General features: G+C 35.5%; 1 protein-coding gene across 1 annotated transcript; it reads left to right on the forward strand.

Annotated features, from left to right (window-relative positions):
• Nucleotides 1–131: 131 nt before the first annotated feature.
• On the forward strand, nucleotides 132–21,505 carry ttc21a (tetratricopeptide repeat domain 21A). The gene is given in 32 exon segments (XM_058765733.1): nucleotides 132–428; nucleotides 518–647; nucleotides 1,189–1,299; nucleotides 1,389–1,555; nucleotides 2,552–2,674; nucleotides 2,753–2,910; nucleotides 2,984–3,068; nucleotides 4,315–4,413; nucleotides 4,718–4,910; nucleotides 5,483–5,580; nucleotides 5,742–5,936; nucleotides 6,011–6,146; nucleotides 6,233–6,321; nucleotides 6,323–6,391; nucleotides 7,568–7,777; nucleotides 8,682–8,920; nucleotides 10,480–10,552; nucleotides 10,647–10,754; nucleotides 10,845–10,986; nucleotides 11,076–11,176; nucleotides 11,841–12,032; nucleotides 12,111–12,221; nucleotides 12,310–12,391; nucleotides 13,126–13,276; nucleotides 13,949–14,110; nucleotides 14,188–14,371; nucleotides 16,020–16,244; nucleotides 18,112–18,232; nucleotides 18,316–18,383; nucleotides 18,492–18,648; nucleotides 20,095–20,560; nucleotides 21,407–21,505. Coding segments are annotated over 30 exon segments (3,927 nt in total). The 5' UTR covers nucleotides 132–401; the 3' UTR covers nucleotides 18,570–18,648; nucleotides 20,095–20,560; nucleotides 21,407–21,505.
• Nucleotides 21,506–22,115: the final 610 nt, after the last annotated feature.

Below are 22,115 nucleotides of genomic sequence, written 5' to 3' on the forward strand. Positions count from 1 at the left end.
CGTCTGCCTGTTAGCCAATCGCGTAGGACTTCTAGCTGAGCGTCTCGTGACGTAACGCCTTCGCCATAGTAGAATTCGTACAGTCTATTTTTAATCCTTTTTCTTAGTTGCTTCAAACATTAACGAGAAGAAAAACGAAATATAAAAGTACGGGATACATATAAAAACGAAAAAAAAAAAAGATTCGTAAATTCGCAACCCAGCGTGTTTAAACAGACACGAGTAATCAATTTCAGAAGCTCGATTGAAATCAATAACACAGGCGCCGCTCTCTGTGTGTGATTATTATTCCCGCGCAGGTGGTTGCTTAACGTCTTTCCGTTATTTTAAATCACAGGTACTGTTTGATGCCGTTTAATTGCGATAAAGTTGTTGATTTAGTTTAATTATTCGGATAAAATATGTCAGAAAACGATAAAACGTGTTTGGTAAGTTTTAATTTGATCCTTTTAATTGTATTTTAATGGAAATATACATTAGAAAACGACGTTATAACGACTGTTGTTTGTTTTAACAGCCGTTAATTATTTATTATATGAGGGAGAAATACTACAGACATGCCATAAATACAGCTGTGAGGAATTTAAAGTTGTACAATAATGATCCAGTGCTTCGGTTCTTCAAGGCTTTTGCAACTCTGATGGAAGGTAGGTTAAAGTGTGACTTTATGTCCATATTTTTTTTTCATTTTTACGTGTTTATGATAATATTGTTGATTATTATGATGGTTAAATGACACATGTGGGCCACAAAACCAGTCACAAGGGCCTTTTTCTTTTTTAAATTGAGATTTATACATCACCTGAAAGCCGAATAAGCTTTCCATTGATGTATGGTTTGTTATGACAGGATAATATTTGGCTGAGATACAACTATTTGAAAATCTGGAATCTGAGGGTGCAAAAACAAAAAATCAAAATATTGAGAAAATCACCTTTAAAGTTGAACAAATGATGTTCTTAGCAATGCATGTTACTAATCAAATGAAGTTTTAATATATATAATTTACAAAATATCTTCATGGAACATGATCTGTATTATCTAATTGATAATTTTGTCCCATATAATGTATTGTTGGCTATTGCTACAAATATACCTGTGCTGCTTATGAATGCTTTTGTGCTCCAGGGTCACATATGACAACTGATGATGATGCTGGTGATGAAGGCTCTTCCGCTTGCATTGCAGGTCACACACAGGAGGCTTTGAGAGAGTTTATTCAGCTGAAAGATCATCCTCATCTGTCTCTGTGTTCAACAGCAGCTCTGATTTATGCACACAAACGCTGTGAAACTATTGGTAACTCTGAACTACATTCACTGAACTCAATGACTGACGACTGAAGCATTGATTCAGTGATAATCCGTGTCTTTCTTCATCCACATGAGATCAAGAAGCTGTGACCGAGCTGAACCGTGAGCTGAAGCTGTCTGGATCCGCAGCCGGTGACCGAGCGTTGTATTACGCTGCGCTGCTTTACTGGATCCTGGAGCTGAACCTCAAAGCCAGAACATGCATTAAAAAGATGCTGAAACTCTCTGAAACATCACCGGAGGTTTGTGTTAAAGACCTTAAGTCTATAATGCCTACATTATCATACTGATACATGAATTTCTAATGTCTCTAAATGATCAACATGATCAAAACACACACAGTCTACTCCATGCTTTCTGTCGTCTGATTGATAGTTCAGCTGCTGCTTCATGTAACTTTTTGCTGTCAAATCTGATTTTTCTCAAGTAAACGTCAGAATAACTGCAGTCATATCTCCAGATGAACACTTACTGAAGCAGCTCAGCTTTACTTGATTCTCCATCAATCAGTTTTTAGAAAAATCAGTGCGTCTCAAATCTGATCCTCAGGATCTTTTGAGGAGCTTTACTTTCACTGTTCCTCAGCGGAGGAATGATCTTCATCTCACATCTTCTGAGGAGCGTTTATTTCTTCATCTCTCCATCAGCATTGCATTATTTGTTTGGATCATTTCAATCTCATATTACTAAGACATATTACTGGAGATATAGAGCGACGACTGATATTTAGATCATTTTATGTAAGGATCCGCTACACTGTTATAAATATCTCACCGAATCTCAGAATTTCATCATATAAATATCAGCATCTGCAGCTAATTACATATTTTGCTCTGTTCAGGTCTCTGAATAAAACTGAGCTGCTTTTCCTCCATATTCTCACTATATCAGACTATATAACCTATAAAAGCCTGATGGATCAAATATGATACTCAAAAAAAAAAAAAAAAACATTTTTTTTAATGTTTTATGCTAAATAAACATTTATGAGGAAAAAAATTATGACCTTTATATGTCAGGTTTACACTGTTAAATGCCACTAATAATGAACAATAATGTAATAAAAATAACATTATTTTAATATATTTCATCTAAAGGTTAAATAAATTGTTCCCTTTTTTTTTTTTTTTTTTCAGAATTAGATTTTGTAATATTATGTTATTTAATATGTCAGGTTTTAAAGGCTTAAATGCCAGTGTAGTTGGAAATATTGCATTCATGTTTGTCTTTATTAACAGGGGCTTATTCTGAAGGGCTGGATTGTGCTGACCTCTGACACTGAAGAGAACAGACCTCAGGCTATACGCTACTTTGACAGCGGTGTTCAGGACACTGGGAATTTATTTGGGCTCATGGGAAAAGTAAGACGTGTTGAGAAACGTCCCGATGAACTCTTTTGAATACTCTTACAGGGACTGAGCTGTTTCTTTGACGTGCAGATGGAGTTCTTTGTGGCGAAGCAGAACGAGCAGTGTGCTCTTGACATCGCCAATCAGATCGTCGTCTCTCATCCAGACTTCAGCCCGGCGCTCCTCATGAAGATGAAGGTGTTCATGTCTCTACGAGACTGGGAGCAAACGGAGGCGGTCGCACAGAGGTGTGTGCTACTCTCAGCTTCTCATTTAATAGATGGTTTCAGATGTTCTTCAGTGTTTTTGCTTGACGTGCAGAGTTCTGGAGAGAGACGGACATGATCTGAAAGCTCTTCAAATGATGACTGTCATTGCTGCAGCTAAGGATGGAAATATGGAGCTGGTAATTCTGTTTTTTTATTTAAATGCATATTGACTGCATATTTAAAACTGATTGAAGTCATTTATCGCGCTATATACTGACTAAAGCTGATGTGACATTTTTTTCATTTTAATTTAGTTTAACATTGTGTACTAAAATAACTTAAACCAAAATAAAATTAATAAAAACTATGTGACCCTGGACCACAAAACCAGTCTTAAGTCGTTGGGGTATATTTGTAGCAATAGCCAAAAATGCGTTATCAAAATTATCGATTTTTCTTTTATGCCAAAAATCATTAGGATATTAAGTAAAGATCATGTTCCATGAAGATATTGTGTAAGTTTCTTACTGTAAATATATCAAAATTTCATTTTTGATCAGTAATATGCATTGCTAAGAACTTAATTTAGACAACTTTAAAGGTGATTTTCTCAATATTTTGTTGTTTTTTTTGTTGTTTTTTTGCACCCTCAGTTTCCAGATTTTCAAATATTATCTGATCCTAACAAACCATACATCTATGGAAAGCTTTTTTATTCAGCATTCAGATAATGTATAAATCTCAATTTCGAAAAATTGACACTTAAGACTGGTTTTGTGGTCCAGGGTCACATATAGACAATAAAAAGTAACAACTGACAAAAACACATACATACAAAAATGCTAAAAATTAAGCTAAAATGGAAAATCTAAAAATAAACACAGATTCAAAATAAAAATATAATGGCATCTCAATTATAATTTGAAGTGTCATCAACACTTGAAAATTAAATATGACTTTTCTAAGATGTTTCTCAGATTGTTTTTAGTTCGAGTTTTTGATACCATGTTTTATTATTATTTTTTTCCGTAGAGCTCAAAACTCAAAAACTGTCATTAAAAGACTGAAATTCTTGGGGAAATATAATATTTATTTTTACTTTTTAAAAATGTTTTAAAACGTTGAAATGATACACTGAAAAAATATGTAAATAAACCCTCTCACAAATAATCTCAAATAAATGGATAGGTAAAATTATAAAGACCGAAATAGTGTTTTATTGTAAAATGTGTTCCTATAATCTGATTTATTTGCAACACAAAAATAAAATCATTTTTTACAGCGAATTAAGATTTTTCAAAAATGTTTAAAATCAACATTAATACAAATATTACATTCCTAAGAATGTGACACGTTTTAAATTATGCTGTAAACACGGTTAACAGTTTTCACACATTCTCTTTTGTCTCCGACACACAAATGTTATTTGATTCTGTGTTTCAGGTGAAAGAGCGTCTTCAGGCTTTAATGAGTGCGGTTGAGATCTCTGAGCCCTGCAATCCCAGCCTGCATGTGGAGATCACAGCAGCCATCAGCCGACTGGTCCAATCACTCTAAACATCCTCTTATACACTTTTACCACAGTTTATACATTTATTTCTCTGTCATTTAGTAGGTTAATAGATCAAGCTTGTTTATTAAGACTGTGGCACTGCACACACTGAACACACACGGGGAGGGTTTGTGTCCCTAAGTGTCTGTTTCTATGATACTTCTTGCCCTTGGGACGTTCCTGAGCTATTCATTTCTGTTTTGGAAGACTAATCTATCCTGCCTGATTATAACCGTAGTCTCTGTCTAAAGCACAAGTCACTGAAATGCTCCAAACTATTTTTCCAAACTGCAGTGTGGACACAACCCAGAGATCCTGCAGATGTTGACCGTGTTTGTGCGTCGAGTGTCTTCACGCGCACCAGCGGCGTCTGATGTCATCTGTGAGCTCGGCTATCTGCATAATCACCAAAACAAGTATAAAGATGCCCATAAATGCTACTCTACAGCACTGAAAACAGACCCCAAGTGCACCTCAGCATTAGTAGGTACAGTATCATCACATCCAGGCAGCAACAATATCATCACTGTACAAAAACTCTATTTTCACCCCCAAAAAATTATTATCATAAAAAACAGAAAAAAAAAAAAAAAATTCAATTTTAATGCAATGTTGCATTATTATTTTTTGCATTATCTGAATTGTGAAGTATTTATATACCGTGGTAGGATTTGTTGTGCTGAATTTATTTTATAATTTATTTTAAAACATTGTGTATTTTCTTTACTGCAGTTATTTGTGCTAATTACAGTAAACATTTGAGTTTATTATATCATATGAGAATGAATATGGAGTATAATTTACAACTAAACAGAGAGGATGCTTGTATAGATACAGTTCAGTGGTCTGGATTATTTGCTTTATAGTATTTCAGTAATAAGAGGTTTTTTTTTTGCATCACTGTAATATGAATTTGCTGGAATGTGTTTTTAATTGTCATTAAAATATTGCTGCAATGCAAAAAATCTGAAAAGTCCTGAAAATAAGCTTTTTCTTGTCAAAAGTCTTTGTTGAACTCCATTTGTTCCTATGGTGTATGCATATACCATATTTTTCTAGGCACTATTAGATGCCAGCTGATGTGTGATCAGCTCGAGGAGGCTGCCCAGCAGCTCGCGTTCTTCTGTGAAGTGCAAGAGTCTCTCGGAAATACAGCGGTAAAAAAATTAAATATTACAATTTCTTCTGTCCGACTCACTCTTCATATTGCCACCCATTTAGTTTTGGAATTAGAGATGTAATAATTAACCACACTCCTTGATTAACCCTCTATGTTGTATGTTTTTAGTAGTGATGTAAATTGTGTTTGATTTAACAGGAAGTTCCTCTGCTGAAGGCCCTGTTGGGCAGGAAGCAGAGCGCAGGTGAGGAGACGGTGATGCAGCTTCTGAAAGACGCCACAGAGCTCCATTTCTCTGTGCTACGTGGGTTAAATTTTGGTGTGGAATACCTGCAGATGCTGGATCTCAATTTCCTTCTGCAAATAGTGTGCATGCACCTGGAGTCCAAACAGGTGATACAGCTTTCATAATGTGTCAAAATAAACAGTGATCACCAATTTGATAGATTGTTTTAACCCTTTTCCAGGATTTTGCCCTTGTTCCTGGACAAACTCCACCATTTTGGCTGAAACACTCAAATATGATCTTGGAAACGGTCATCAAAGCTGTTCCTGGCATGTCAGTCAGCTGTTATTATATGGCATACGTCAAGTTCCTTCGAGGTGAGTTTCAGAGTTAAAGACTTGAGCTGAGCTGATGTTAACCATTGCTGTGAAACTCTGATAACTGGCCCATAATGCCTCTGCAGGTGAGCACAGAACAGCCCAGCACTTTTTGAACCTGTGCATGGAGAAAGATCCGTCTGTCCCGGAGATACACCTCCTGCAGGCCCGTCTGCAACCTGAGCGCTGGAGAGCACAGCAGGTGTCTGAGCTGCCTGGAGTCTGCTGTCAGCGTCAACTTTGAGGTCTGAACAGTAAAGAGTGCATTTAAAAAAATTAAAAAATTAAAAATATTACAAATGCACAGTATTTGCAGAAAGAGGCTACATTTTTATATATATATATATATATATATATATATATATATATATATATATATATATATTTATTAATTTTTCTGTAGCCTACTTATAATGTTAGTTTGTTTGTTTTTTTTTGTTCCAAAAGCTCATAATTTATTTTTTTAATTATTTTTACTATCTCTTTGAACATCTAATAGACATTGATAGAGAAATATGTACAATTTGTCTGATGGCAGAAAATGGCAAAAGCTTAGATCAAGCCATTTTTTGCAGTTTCAGTCATTTCTGTTTTTCACCTGGGAGGAGGTAGAGTTATCATTCAAAAGTCTGGGTTCAGCAAAACTTTTAAATGCAAAATGTGGAATATTATTAGAATTTAAAACAGCTGTTTTCTGTGTGAATATCTGTTAAACTGTAATTTATTCCTGTGACGCAGCGCTGAATTTTCAGCATCATTACTGCAGTCTTCAGTGTCACATGATCTTCAGAAATCATTCTAAGATGCTGATTTGCTGCTCAAGAAACATTTCTGATTATTATCAATGTTGAAAACAGTTGTGCTGCACAATATTTTTTTGGAAACCGTGATGCATTTCATTTTTCAGGATTCACAGATGAACAAAGTTTAAAATCTAAAATCTTTTGTAACATTAAAAATGTCGGTAACACTTTACAATAAGGTTCATTATTTAACATTAGTTAACATGAACTAAGATTGAACAATACTTATACAGCATTTATTAATCTTAGTTCATGTTAATTTCAGCATTTACTAATGCATTATTAAAATCACAAGGTGTGCTTGTTAACATTAATGCACTGTGAATTAACATGAACTAACAATGAACGACTGTATTTTTATTGACTGACATTAACAAAGATTAATAAATACTGTAATAAATGTGTTGATCATTGTTCATGTTAGTTAATACATTAACTAATGTTAACAAATGACACCTTATTGTAAAGTGTTACCAAAATGTCTTTACTGTGACTTTTGATCAATTTAATGCAGCCTTTGCTGAATAAAAGTATTAATTTCCCCAAACTAATGAACTAGACCTCACAATATTTCAATATTTTTGTGTGTGTTTTGAGCTCATGTCTGTGATTTATCAGGTTCGAGATCAATTCCAGTTCAATCTGCTCAAAGCTCGCGCTCTGCTGAGATCTGGAGACCTGAAGAACGCCATCCAGTGCCTGAAGATCACCATGAACATGCCCGGGGTCCGCAGGCCCTCAGAGGGGCCGCAGTTCTTCATCTCCACCAGCGAGCGAGTGTCTGTGTACCTGGAGCTCACAGAGGCACTGAGACTCAACGGAGAACAGGTCCAGTGTGCTTTTGTTCTCCTGTAGCATTTTAAAGGAATGCACAAAAATGTAAAAGTGTCAAAGACAGCAAGAGACTGTTTAGTACTGCATTGCATGTCTCCGATGAGGAGAGGAAGGGTGGTTGTTGCTGGTTACTGTATGATGATCACGAAATGGCCTCAAACGATTAGTACATAAACTGCAGAATGTTATGTTTTCTAATATATGCACGGATTGCATGTGTTCAAACAGCGCTGCACGAGCTCGTGGAGTATCTGCATGTTAGCCAGGCTTTAAAGTGCGAGGAAACTCTGTGCTGAAACAGTGTTACTCGCCAGCTGCTCCATTTTTATGCATTTTTAAAATGCAATAAGAAACGTAAGACGATAATAATAATAACAACAGCTTTATTAATGTTTATTATAACACTCAACCATAGTGTTCAAATTGGGATCTGTAATATTGTCTAATGTTTTAAAAGCATTCCCTTCGGTTCAGCGAGGCTGAGTTTATTTGAAAAATTCAAGAAGGGGGTCTCAAAAATGGCCAAAAAATATTATTTTACGAACTTATTAATTTTAAGTTAAATTATGCTTTATTGGTATGGTGTCTGCTAGAATGTTAAAAATTTTCAGTGTTGTTAATTTAAAATTATTGTTTTGTAATCTTTTTTTTTTTCTTTAAATAGCCAAAATGTGCTTTTTACTGTTTTGTCTGGCTTTTCAATGTATGCAATGGTAAAAAATTAGCAAAATATATGGGGGAAAAAATGTGAAAAACCGTATTCGGCCATCGGCCCAGTGTTTCATCTTTTTCAGCTTCGGCCAATAATTTTCATTTTGGTGCATCTCTACTAACTAACCTCAAAATCTACCGAATTACTGTCTTGTGCTGTATGTTGTAAAATGTTCTCTTTCATCAGAACGAGGCCACTAAAGTTCTGCAGGACGCCGTTCTGCGTTTCAAAGGCACAACGGAGGAGACGTGTCTCATGCTTGCTAATGTGGATCTGGCTTTAGCGAGAGATGACGTGGACGCCGCTGTAGTCGTGCTGCAAAACATCCTGCCTTCTGAGTTAACCTACATCCAAGCGCGAGAGAAGATGGCACATATATACTTGGAGAGGAAACACAATGAGAAGCTTTACATCGCGTGTTACAGGTGAGAAATTATAGGTCATGTAGAAGTCATATTTTTAAAAGAGAAAATAAACCCCGTTTATTCCCCCACATATAATTTTTATATTTTAATGAATAAAAATTAAACAAATCTTATTTTTTGGAAAATAAAGGGGGTCTAATATTGATAATAACATTGAAGACATTGTATGATTATTCCTTAAAGATAAGCTTTTAATAGTTTTAGTAGTAGTAGCCTATTACGTTCTGCCCAAGTGAAACCAAACTTTTATTTTGACGGGTTGCCGTGAATACCTTTACATTTCTGTGTGTATATGATGAGGATAGATTTTCTCAAATGAAACGGTCGAATGCTCATGAAGTGACTCTCAGAGCAGTTCTGGAGATGTTGTTCATGTATTTATGTCCTCATTTAGTGAGACAGCAGACGTTAATTTCACCGCAAGCGTCACGCGGGCTTCTGTATGAGTAAACAAACCCGCGCGTCTGCGCCTTACATTAGCACAGAGACAGGCAGAAGTCATATTTAAATAGTCATTTTGCGGCTTAATATTTACAAATAGGAGTGGGAGTGTGCTCACTTGTGTGTGTGCGCTTACGTTTGTGTGTGTGTGTGTGTGTGTGTGTGTACAGTGTGGGGCAGAACTCTAACGTAGAGACAGAAATGGCATGCTGTCATGCAAATAAGATAAATAACATAAGGCTATTTATTTTGTTTAATAAAAGAACAAGGTATAGACCTGTTCTATAGGGAAGGTAACATTGAATGACTTCTTTTGTGGTCTGGCGCTATAGAGAAAATAAAATTAAATAAAATTAACTTGGCTTTCAAGGGGGGCGGGGGGTGAGCGTGATTTCACCAAGTACAACATGTTCCCGGATCAACATCTTTGTTGATCCTGGAACGTCATTCCAATCAACCAATCAGAATTGAGGGATAACTTTTCAGGAAATGTAAGTTTTAGGCTTATGATCAGGGTTAGGTGCTTCGACACCCTTGTTAATCAGCTATCATTTCTCACTGATTTTAGGAATAAATTATGGGTAGGGTTAGGTTTAGGGGTAGAGATTGGGTTAAGTCTATATTTTTGGACAATAATGTTGATCCAGGATCAACAAAAGATGTTGATCCAGGAACATGTCTTACTTGGCAAAATCACGGCGACCCTGGACCACAAAACCAGTCTTAAGTCGCTGGGGTATATTTGTAGCAATAGCCAAAAATACATTGTATGGGTCAAAATTATAAATTTTTCTTTTATGCCAAAAATCATTAGGATATTAAGTAAAGATCATGTTCCATGAAGATATTTTGTAAATTTCTTACCGTAAATGTATAAAAACTTTTGATCAGTAATATGCATTGCTAAGAACTTAATTTGGACAACTTTAAAGGAGATTTTTCTCAATATTTACATTTTTTTGCACCCTCAGATTCCAGATTTTCAAATAGTTGTATCTCAGACAAATATTGTCAGATCCTAACAAACCATACATCAATGGAAATATTATTATTATTATATTTTTAGCTATAGCATGCTGAGGAAGTTTAATTGCCACCTTAATATAAAAATATTTCAGAGAAATAAGTGAGCAGCTTCCAGGACCTCATACTAAGATCTTGCTGGCTGATGCCTTCATGAAGATACACCAGGTATATATTTAATGTTTTGACATCTTAATTTGGCTTCTCAGTACCAAACCTCTCTATAAATATTTCTAAACCATAAAATATCTTGTTCTTAAAGCCAGAGGAAGCAGTCAAGATCTACCAAGAAGTAGAGAAAATTGCTCCAAAAGATACTTTAGCCAAGAAAATAGGCCAGGCTTTAGTGAAGGCTCATGAATATGACACGGCAAGTGATTTCTACAAGTTTGCAGAGGATGTTTAATTTAACATGTTAAAGGAACTGTTTGTCTCTCATCTGTAATGGCTTATGTTTCAGGCTGTGAGCTATTATGAGACGGCTCTGAAGACGGATACGCTGGACTGTCTTATGTGTGTAGAGCTGTCCGAGCTACTGCTTAAACTGAAGCGATTTGAGAAAGCTCAGCAAGTCCTGGAAAAGGCCTTGGAACATGAACCTAGTACAGAATTACATTCAAACAAACATATTTGAATCATGAGAAACAGGAATTATTGTTCTCAGCATGCAATTTTTGTTCTGCTTTTACAGCTGCTGCGTTGACTACCATGATGAATGAAGTAACAGTTTTACGAGTGTTAGTAAAAGTACTACGTGCCAGGAATGAGTCTGCCCTGGACGTCATGAAAAGGGTTTGTTTTTAAAGTTACATTAAACATTAAAGGAATAGTTCAACCAAAAATGGCCATTCAAAATGTAAATGAGTTTATTTCTCAGCAATGGATGCTCTGCAGTGAATGGGTGCCGTCAGAATGAGAGTCCAAACAGCTGATAAAAACCACTCCAGTCCATCAGTTAACATCTTGAGAAGACAAAAGATGAAACAAATCATCAAGACTTTTATTTTTATTTGACTTCAAACCATTGCGTCCGGCTAAAATACGAGTCCATAATAATGTTTCCTCCAGTGAAAAAGTGCATCATCTGTTGTCTTTCACATAAAAATCCAGCCACGTATTTGTTTAGAGCTGTTTTGAACATTTTTGGCTTGTAAACGGTGCTTGATCTGTGCAGATTTCTCTCCTGATTCAGACCAGATTACTTTTTCACTGGAGGAAGCGTTATTCATATTTTAATGATGTACTTGTCTTAATGATTGACTCTCATTCTGACGGCACCCATTGATGGTGATGCTTTTTTTTTTTTTTTGTGCAGTTTTTCATTTTTGGGTGAACTTTTCCTTTAAGTTAGTGCTGCTTTCTTAGACTAAGGTGGAATTAATGCAATCGCTTAACAACAGCCTAACTTTTTTTTGTGACTTTTCTATGTACAAACAAATAAAAATGCTCTTGTCAGTTGCATGATCTCCAGCAAAAAGTTGTTTTCCGGACTGCAAACAAGCATCCGGAAGAATTGGAGGATCAGAGGAAGTTGTTATTGGTTATCTGTTGTGATTGGGCTCATGAGTTTCACTTCAGACGCAACCTGGAAAAGGCCAAACAGCACTACACTCACGCTTTAAATCACAGCCCGACAACGAGGAGGTCAGTCAGCTCAAATCGCTCTCTCAGTGAACGTTTTGAAGAGAGAGAGAACGGTTGGTCACATCTGCTCTGTTTTCTGCAGATAATCTTTGGTCTGGCTCAGTTATACTACGAGCATCAGAAGCTGGATTACTGTGAGGAACTTTGTCTGAAGATCCTGCAGCTCCATCAAAACCACACCGCTGCCTCGCTGGTGCAGACTCTTAGAGTTTCCCAAATGAGATGCTCAGCAGTTAATTGCAGAAATTCATCTATGTCTGTGTGTTTGATTTTATCCTCAGCTGTTGGCTGATACATTATTTTGGAAGAACCAAAAAGAGGAAGCAGTCAAGATTTATGCCAGTATTATGCAGCAAAACCCAGGTGGAATATCAGTTAATGACACCACACAGTGTTATTTTAGTATTATTGAGAGACGTGTGTGTGTGTGTGTGTGTGTGTGTGTGTGTGTGTTTGTGTGTGTGTATGAAATGTTTATTTGCAAAAACAGATAACTCCGTTTTTTTGCAAATTTTTAAAAAATCATGTTTTTTTATTGTTATCATGTTTTTGTGTTAGTTAGCTGTACTTTTTAATTATTTTTTTAACCTAATCAAAATAACCCAGCTGCAGTTTGATTGAGATTAATTGGAATGCACAATGAAAAAACGTGATTTTTAGAAATTGTTAAAAACAGTTGTTTTTGCAAATTAACTCTTCTCTCTCTCTCTCTCACACACACACACACACACACACACATATCAATTAGTTTTTTGTAATTTCTGTCCATTCTAATTTTAAAGTTTTATTTATAAATTTTTTTTGTTTGTTTTTTGTATGTCTGTTTAGTTTTTATCAATTTTTTTTTATTATTTCAGTTTTTATTTTAATTATTATAATACATCAAGATAAACTAAATAAAAATATGAAATGTTGCTTTGGCAACTAACTGAAATAAGATGTTCAAGTGTTTTTTTTTTTTTTTGTTAGGTAACTTTTTGTGTTTTATTTCAAATAATTTTTTTATTTTTTATGGTTTCAGCTTTAGTTAACTTTAATAACCCTAACGCAAACACTATTTATTGCACTTAAATATTTATTTTCTGTTTCCATAATAGACAACTTTCATGCCATGGCCAAGTTTCTGCACATTCTGCGGAGGACGGGGAAACTCGATGACGTCCGGTCTGTTTTTATAGCGTGTGAAAGGTTCAGTCCACTGTCGGTCAGAGAACCGGGTTATAATTACTGCAAGGGTCTCTACTTCTGGTCAGTGTCCATCAGACAATATCATCATTTGTATTATAATGGGTGTAACTGCACGTTTTTGAAAAGAATAAGGATAATGGAAATGTTTGTTTCTCATGAATTTTAACTAATCATTTAACTGGTTAATCTAACAGAAACCTTATATTTCACATCAAAATAAAAATAGAAAAAATTATTAATTAGATTTTTTAAAATTCAGTAAACAGTAATTATAATATAACATTTAATAGTAATTATTATTTTTTGTCACAAAATTAATACAAAAGCTTAATGGTCCTAAAAGTGATAGATATATATATATTTTTTTATTATTATTTTTTTATTATTATAATTATTATTATTTTTTTTTGGCAATTAAATTATGTAGATATAATTTTTATATATTTTAATTACATTTTTTATTTTTTTTTAGAGAGAGGTAAAATATGACTTACACATTTCTTTGTTTTTGTGAGATTTATAACGTTCTGTGATTTTATTTTTATTATTTATTTTTGGAGGAGAAAATCTAATTTGTTAGTAAATCATTTGGTAAACTTAAAGTAATTTCTAGTGGTATTCTGGGCTAATTAATAGAGGACAATATATTATTATTTTTAAATGTGTCCTGAAAGTATTCTTACATGTGCTTTATAAGATAGTAAGAGGCGTGTATGTTTTGCTTGACCTCAGGCATTCATGCCAGGTGACTGAAGCTCTGACGCACATGAACAAGGCCAGAGGAGATGCAGACTGGGGAGAACCAGCGGTGGATCTGATGGTCCGGATCTGCCTGAACCCTGACAGAGACGTCTTCGGAGGAGAGGTTTTAGATCAAGGACAAAAGAACATGAGGTGAGAACAACTGACACAAAATCTGTGTTCAAATACTAAAGTGATTTCATGCAGTTTGTCTGTGATCGCTTCTCCAGCAGTGAGTCCGAAAATGAGACGAGAATAAGCACAGCTCACAATATACTCTCGATGTTTCGCCCACGATCTAAATCTGAGCAGGACAAACTCGAGTTGCTCTCGAATCTGTGTCGAATCTACAGCAAAGAGCCCAAAGAGGTGGAGAGAGCCGTGCTGGAGCTCACAGACATGCAGGCTAACAACGTAAGACACGTGATTTCATCAGCGCAGTCAGCACATTTCACTTTCTGTCCAATTATTAATGGACCCTTTCATTTACTGTGTTATTTAGTCTTTAACCCTTGGAGACTCTAGTAATGTATTTTCTTCTACCCTTGAAAGTGTTTTTAGGAAGTTACTGGTTTTAAAACCATGATCTTTATGCATATTGTATTTGGGGATGAATTTGGTACAAATGTTGCAACACAGGATTTTCAAGGTTGCAAAATTTCACCACTGTCGTAATTGTTTACAAGTACTGTACATATGAGGCTCAGATATGTCACACTCCTTATAGTAAAACTATATGTGGACAAAAAAATTATATAATAGTAGTATAACAATTACAAGAAAAAGCTAAAATGTTAAAAGGAAACATAAAATATATGTATATGTACCAAAAAATTATATATATATACAAAAAAAAAAAAAAAAAAAAAAAATATATATATATATATATATATATATATATATATATATATATATATATATATATATATATAAAGGTGCTGGTCATATAATTAGAATATCATCAAAAGTTGATTTATTTCATTAATTCCATTCAAAACATGAAACTTGTATATTATATTCATTCATTACACACAGACTGATATATTTCAAATGTTTATTTCTTTTAATTTTGATGATTAAAGCTTACAGCTCATGAAAGTCAAAAATCAGTATCTCAAAATATTAGAATATTTAAATTTGAGTTTGAATAAATGACCATCCCTACAGTATAAATTCTGGGTATCTCTTGTTCTTTGAAACCACAATAATGGGAAGACTGCTGACTTGGCAATGATCCAGAAGACGAACATTGACACCCTCCACAAAGAGGGTAAGTCACAGAAGGTCATTACTGAAAGGTGTGGCTGTTTACAGAGTGCTGTATCAAAGCATATTAAATGCAAAGTTGACTGGAAGGAAGAATTTGGGTAGGAAAAGGTGCACAAGCAACAGGGATGACCGCAAGCTTGAGAATACAGTCAAGCAAAGCCGATTCAAACACTTGGGAGAGCTTCACAAGGAGAGAACTGAAGCTGGAGTCAGTGCATCAAGAGTCACCACGCTCAGACGTCTTCAGGAAAAGGGCTACCAAGCCATTGGTATTGTGAAGAGGAAGATGAGAGACACCAGACCCAACAATGCAGATGAGCTGAAGGCCACTATCAGAGCAACCTGGGCTCTCATAACACCTGAGCAGTGCCACAGACTGATCGACTCCATGCCACGCCGCATTGCTGCAGTAATTCAGGCAAAAGGAGCCCCAACTAAGTATTGAGTGCTGTACATGCTCATACTTTTCATTTTCATACTTTTCAGTTGGCCAAGATTTCTAAAAATCCTTTCTTTGTATTGGTCTTAAGTAATATTCTAATATTTTGAGATACTGATTTTTGACTTTCATGAGCTGTAAGCTCTAATCATCAAAATTAAAAGAAATAAACATTTAAATATATCATTCTGTGTGTAATGAATGTATATAATATACAAGTTTCACTTTTTGAATGGAATTAGTGAAATAAATCAACTTTTTGATGATATTCTAATTATATGACCAGCACCTGTGTGTGTGTGTGTGTGTGTGTGTGTGTGTGTGTGTGTGTGTATATATTCCGTCTGTCTGCAGGTGATGTTGGAGTCGTCTTTGCTCATGATGGCTCAAGGTTTTGTTCAGCTGAAGCAGATTCCCAGAGCCAGAAACTTCCTCAAACGCCTCACCAGGATGGAGTGGAGCGACGCAAACGCGGAGGACTTGGAGAACGCCTGCCTGCTCTTGGCTGACATGTACATCAAGATGGGAAAATACACACAAGTGGACAAACTGCTCGACAGCTGCATACGACACAATGAGGTCTGTTTCCGCTCATTTTAGACTTTACTTTTTTGTCTGAATCTTGATAAAGCACACAAAATGCGAAGGTGAATTCAATTTAGAAGTAAATTTTAATATTTGCAATTTCTAAAAATATTTTCTCTTGAGAAAATGGAACAATTATTATTTTTATGCCTTGTGCTTGAATACAAACAAATATAATTATTCATAAATTATAATTCTAGTAGTAAATTTTAAATATTAGTAATTATGTATTTAAAGTTTATATAACAGTAATTAGGGTGATATCTAATATAACAAGTTTTTGTTATTTAAATTAAGTAGTAAATAATAATAATAATAATAATAAAAAGACTATTCTTTTCTTAAAAAAAAGAAGAAAAAAGAAGAACTCATCCACAATATCCACCGCCCGCTGCCATCAGCTCCCGCGTCTCACACACACGAGCGTGACTTTAGCACTATATTCAGCAACTTTCAGACCCTTTTAGCGGCTTTTTTCCCATAGAATATACAAACTGACAAACCTTGCAACTTTTTTTGGATAAGCCTTAGCTATGGTTCGGTTGGAAGATGTCTCCAGTGCTGCCCCGCGAGCGCGAGATCCGACTGTCCCGGCGCAGTGAGCGGCTGAGAAGCACTGCATTCAGCTGGCCGTACCGCAGCAGACTCGTCAGTAAATGAGTGTTTGGACTGTTTGAAATTATAAATATGAGCATAGTTCGTCTGTTAATATTATGCACCTTTTTGGTGGTTGTGTTTTTATTTTAATTTTTTGTTACTCAGAGGCAGGCAGTGTGCAGCATGAGGCAAAAAAGTAATATAGTCAAAACCACCGCATAGCCGCTCTTTAGTGTAACGTTAGATGCATGTTGATTTTATCATCTGGTTAACATGTATTAATGGGTCGTGTTTAGTCACTATTTAGTGTGGAATTTTTCTACAATATTCGCTCATCATGACAGTAAAATAGGGCATTCTAAGTCAATCTGCAGTTTTTCCTCTCGATCAGTAAACACCCGGTCATGCATGGAAAAAAATAAATACCGTCATATACTGTGAAACCGGTATAATTTTGAAAAATACCGTGATATACATTTTTGGTCATACCGCCCAGCACTACTGTCTATTTGTTTTCTTTTTATTTATTATACAATTAACAAAAGCAAAAAAGGCCTCTAACACTAGCTTGCTCTATTCTTTTTCTATTGTCTGTTTTCTTTTTATTTATTTAATTTAAAAAAAAAAAGCCTTGCTATGCTTGACTTCAACCTACACATAAAAAAAAAAAAAAAAAAAAAAAAAAATCTTTCTCCTTACTTATTCCTTCCCTTGCTAGCTTGTACTTATTTAAACAATGCCTGAGACTTGGTGTTACAAGCACTTCCTTTGTCGAATTGCCTCTTCAAGATGAATCGCTTCATGTGTTCCCCAAATTGTAAGTCGCTTTGGATAAAAGCGTCTGCAAAATGACTAAATGTAAATGTAAATGTAAATGCTATGTGTACTGCGTTAATCTGACTGAGACTTGTTATAGCGCTTGCGTATTATTGCTCTTTTGTTGATTTTGATTGCTTCCATTGTCCTCGTTTGTAACTTCAACTTCTGCTAAATGACTAAATGTTATAATAGTTAATAATAAATGCTTTAATATTGAAAATATATTAAAATAGTTATTTTTCCCCCATAAATATTTTTTGTACATGGGAGTTGTTTGAAGAACAAAGATGCAGGAAAATAAAAATAATTAGTGGGTTAATTGTGAACATTTTGAGTTGATGGATGATTGACGCCAGGATTAGTTTCAGTTGATTTTTATTTTTCTCAACTTTAGGCTAAAATGACACATTTTTTTCTGTTTATTTTCGTCCTGCTGCTCCATCAGTTGTGTAGTAAGGCGTACGAGTATCGGGGTTTGATGATGGAGAATGAGCAGAGACACAGCGACGCAGCGCTGCAGTATGAACTGGCCTGGAAATACAGCAGCAGAACCCATCCAGCAGTCGGTGAGACTTTCTCATCATCCCCTGAAACTAAAACCATGAACTTACTGTAAATATTCAGTTCCATCAGAAACATCTCATTGCAGGATTTCGTCTTGCCTTTAACTACCTGAAGTGCAAGAATTACACACTGGCTGTTGATGTGTGTCGTCAGGTTTGTAAGACTCAGAAAAAGACAGAAGTGAAGGATGAGGCTTGATTTTTCTCTGTATTGTGAGTGATTGATCTCAGATCGGTCTCGTTGACTGGCGTTTGGTTGTAGGTGCTGCAGCGGCGTCCAGATTACCCACAGATCCAAGATGAGCTTCTGACCCGAGCTCAGCTCTCTCTCCGTCTGTGACCGTGTGTGTGTGATATACAGCGACTGGGATCAAGATTTCCCTTCTAAAACACTTTCATTGAGAGATTTAGAAAACTAGGTATACAGTATAGGGACCAATTCTCACTATGAACTAGTTGCTTATTAAAGGGTTAGTTCACCCAAAAATGAAAATTAGTCCATGATTTACTCACCCTCGAGGCATCCTAGGTGTATATGACTTTCTTCTTTCAGACGAATCCAATTGGAGTTATATTAAAAATTGTCCTGGCTCTTTCAAGCTCTATAATGGCATGAGTGGGTGTTTCTGTTCAACAGTGCAAAAGTGGGCAAATAAAGCATGCGCATCCATATTAAAACGCTCATCACACAGCTCCGGGGGGTGAGTAAAGGCCTCCTGTAGCAAATCCATGCGTTTTTGTAAGAAAAATATCCATATTTACACCCCCCGGAGCATGAGGCACGTTTTAATATGGATGCGCACGCTTTATTTGACTACATTTGCACTGTTGAACAAAAACACCCACTCATGCCATTATAGAGCTTGAAAAAGCCAGGATTGGACTTCGATTGGATTCGTCTGAAAGAAGAAAGTCATATACACTTAGGATGCCTCAAGGGTGAGTAAAACATGGACTAATTTTCATTTTTGGGTTGAACTAACCCTTTAAAGGTGGGGTAAATGATTTCTGGTAGCCAATGTTGACATTTGAAATCATCAAAACAAACACGGCCCTATTTTGATAGTTCCGCGCCACACATGCGTATAGCAACGATTAGTTCTGTGAAACAAAGCAAAACTCATTATAATCAGTGACGCTGTCTACACTGGATGTGGCGCGGCACGACAAATGGCCTCAGCTAATGTCCGTCATGTGCGCTGAGCGCTCTCTCCTCCGGATCTTGAGCAGACACGCCCCTTACTGCTGATTGGCTACAAGTTTGTTTTGGTACTGGCCCGACTCTAAAGCGTTTTTGAAAAAATGCATACCCTGCCTTTAACAGGCTTATTATTATTAACATATTGGCTGTTTATTAGTACTTATAAAGCACATATTCTGCATGACCATATTCTTCATCCCTAATCCTACCCGATACCTGAACTTAACTACTACCTTACTAACTATTAATAAGCAGCAAATTAGGAGTTTGAGGCAAAAGCTGTTAATGGCTTATCAATAGTGAGAATTTGACCTTAAAATAAAGTGACCGAGAACTAACATATATAGTATTAGAATATTTATTAGTTATGTTTATGTACTATAAAAATTTGTAATGTAAGTGCTTCAGGCAATTTGTAATATCCAGTGCACTGATATAATGTTATTAAAGATTAATGAAGCAGTTTCTCTGGTTTTAGGTCACTTATGTTTTTTGAACTGTGGAGCATGTAATAAAACAAACAAAATCCCATCTGATATAGTCATACACCATTATTATCTATCTATATCTATCTTTCTATCTATCTAAAACTGGATTGATGACTGTACTAAAAACTTCACTGCATTGCTTAAAATCCTTTTTTTTTTTTAAACCACTGTACTAGAAAGCCCTTATTTTACATTTATACCACTGACAAACGAAACTTGAGTTTCTGAAGATCTGAAACAGAGCATCACTTGTTCCAGTCCGAACCATGTTCCCCAATGACCTCATTTATATCATTCATATGAACGCAGAGCCACAGGTGAGTGTCTGTTTTTGGTTTATCTTAAGGTTGTTGTGTTAATATTTAAAGGTGAATAATTTCATTTTACGACAGCTCGACTTTGAAAGGAAGGTAGGGAATGATGCTCTCCATTAAACTCATTTTTAGCAATGTTATGTCATTTAAAACATTTCTCTATAAATGGCAAAAATTGACCCAGTTTATTTGAATGGTTTTTCTTCCTGTATACTTATTATAATTTCTGTGTCAGTTCCTCAGTCCTGCTGCAGGAGGCGCCAGTGAGTCTCCTCTGATTGGCCAATCAAGCATGAGGCGTTCAGGAATTATGGGGAAACGACGCCAGGTAGTATTTGTAGACTTTAAGGTCACGACAGAATATTTACAAATTATGCATTTTTGTTTTGGTAAAATGTTTTACCTTTTGAAAATGCAAATTTTAGTTTAGACATTTCAGACATTTCTGCATAATTTAGCTCTGCGATATCTTTGTGTTCATTTATTATGCCTGAGAATAAAGTAAGTTCGGTAACACTTTATTTTACGGTGTCCTTTTTACACGTTAGTAACTATTACAAATATATAAAAAAATAAATAAATTGAATGTTAAAATATATTTAACTTATTTTATATCTAATATTTATTTGTAACTATTATAATCGAACTTATTACATAAGTTAATAATTAGAAGGAAAATAAATGTGTGTGTGTGTGTATATATATATATATATATATATATATATATATATATATATATATATATATATATATATATATATATATATATATATATATATAATTTTTGTAGTTGTAAATGTTAGTATTATTAATATAATATAAATTATATAATACATTTTAATGTAATTTTAAATATTACTAATTATATATTTTAAAGTTAAACTGTTTTAAACTCTTAATATTAAAAACACTTTGAAATAGAAATAAAATATAAAAAAATATTTTTTGTATATGCATGCTGAGGCACTGAAATAATTGTAATAAATCATTTCAAGATTTAACGTAGCAATGTTTGGCCAACAAATATACATGAGGGTGTAAAGAATGTAGAAAGTGCTCATGAAACAGGGAAAATGAAAAGGAAAAAAGAAGTCAATCTGTGATGCAACATAAAAATAATTAGAGGGGGAAGGAGTGATGGTTGTGACAGAGGAAGTGATGGTGTCATTGACAGGCGCTGAAGTACCTGTATCATAACGGATTCTGTGGAAGAACACACAAAGATTGTGCTTGAGAAGAGAGGAGAATCTGCAGCGGCCCTGAGCAGCGTTTACAAGCCGTAAGTACAGAAACGTCTCATCTGATCCACTCCTGTCAAAGCATCATGCCTTGATGTTTCTGTAGCTGGAGAATGGAGCCGTTCAGAATTGTGTCTTCATCCACAGATGTCCATCTCCGACAGTCCTGCGTCCTCCATCTGTATGTTTGCTCTCCATCATCAGTCCTCCAGCTCTCCGGCCGGCCCCCTGAACCCCGACTCCAGCAACATGAGCGCTCCGATGCCTCCGCTGGACGCGGGTCTGTACGGCCAGCCCATGGCCTTCCCCAAGACGCCAGACTGCCGGAGCATGGAGCAGATGATGGGCTTCGTGCCGTACTCCTCCTGTCTGACCTCCGGCAGCACTGAACGAGCAGCGCAGCAGAATCAGCAGGTAACGCAGACGCCGTTTAAACCGCTTCCTGGCTTTCTGCCATTGCGATATATTGTGGCTCTTAGGACAAACTGATGTCCCTGTAAGTCGCTTTGGATAATAACATCTGATAAATGAATAAATGTAGACGTAAAATGTAAAAAAAAAAGTCTTCATGAAATTTAGCATTAAACACTATATCTTTCTTATCCAAATCTCTAAAATGCACAAGTCTGTCTAAACTAAAACTTA

This window comes from Onychostoma macrolepis, chromosome 24 (assembly GCF_012432095.1).
Source record: "Onychostoma macrolepis isolate SWU-2019 chromosome 24, ASM1243209v1, whole genome shotgun sequence".
In the NCBI taxonomy this organism is placed as follows: domain Eukaryota; kingdom Metazoa; phylum Chordata; class Actinopteri; order Cypriniformes; family Cyprinidae; genus Onychostoma; species Onychostoma macrolepis.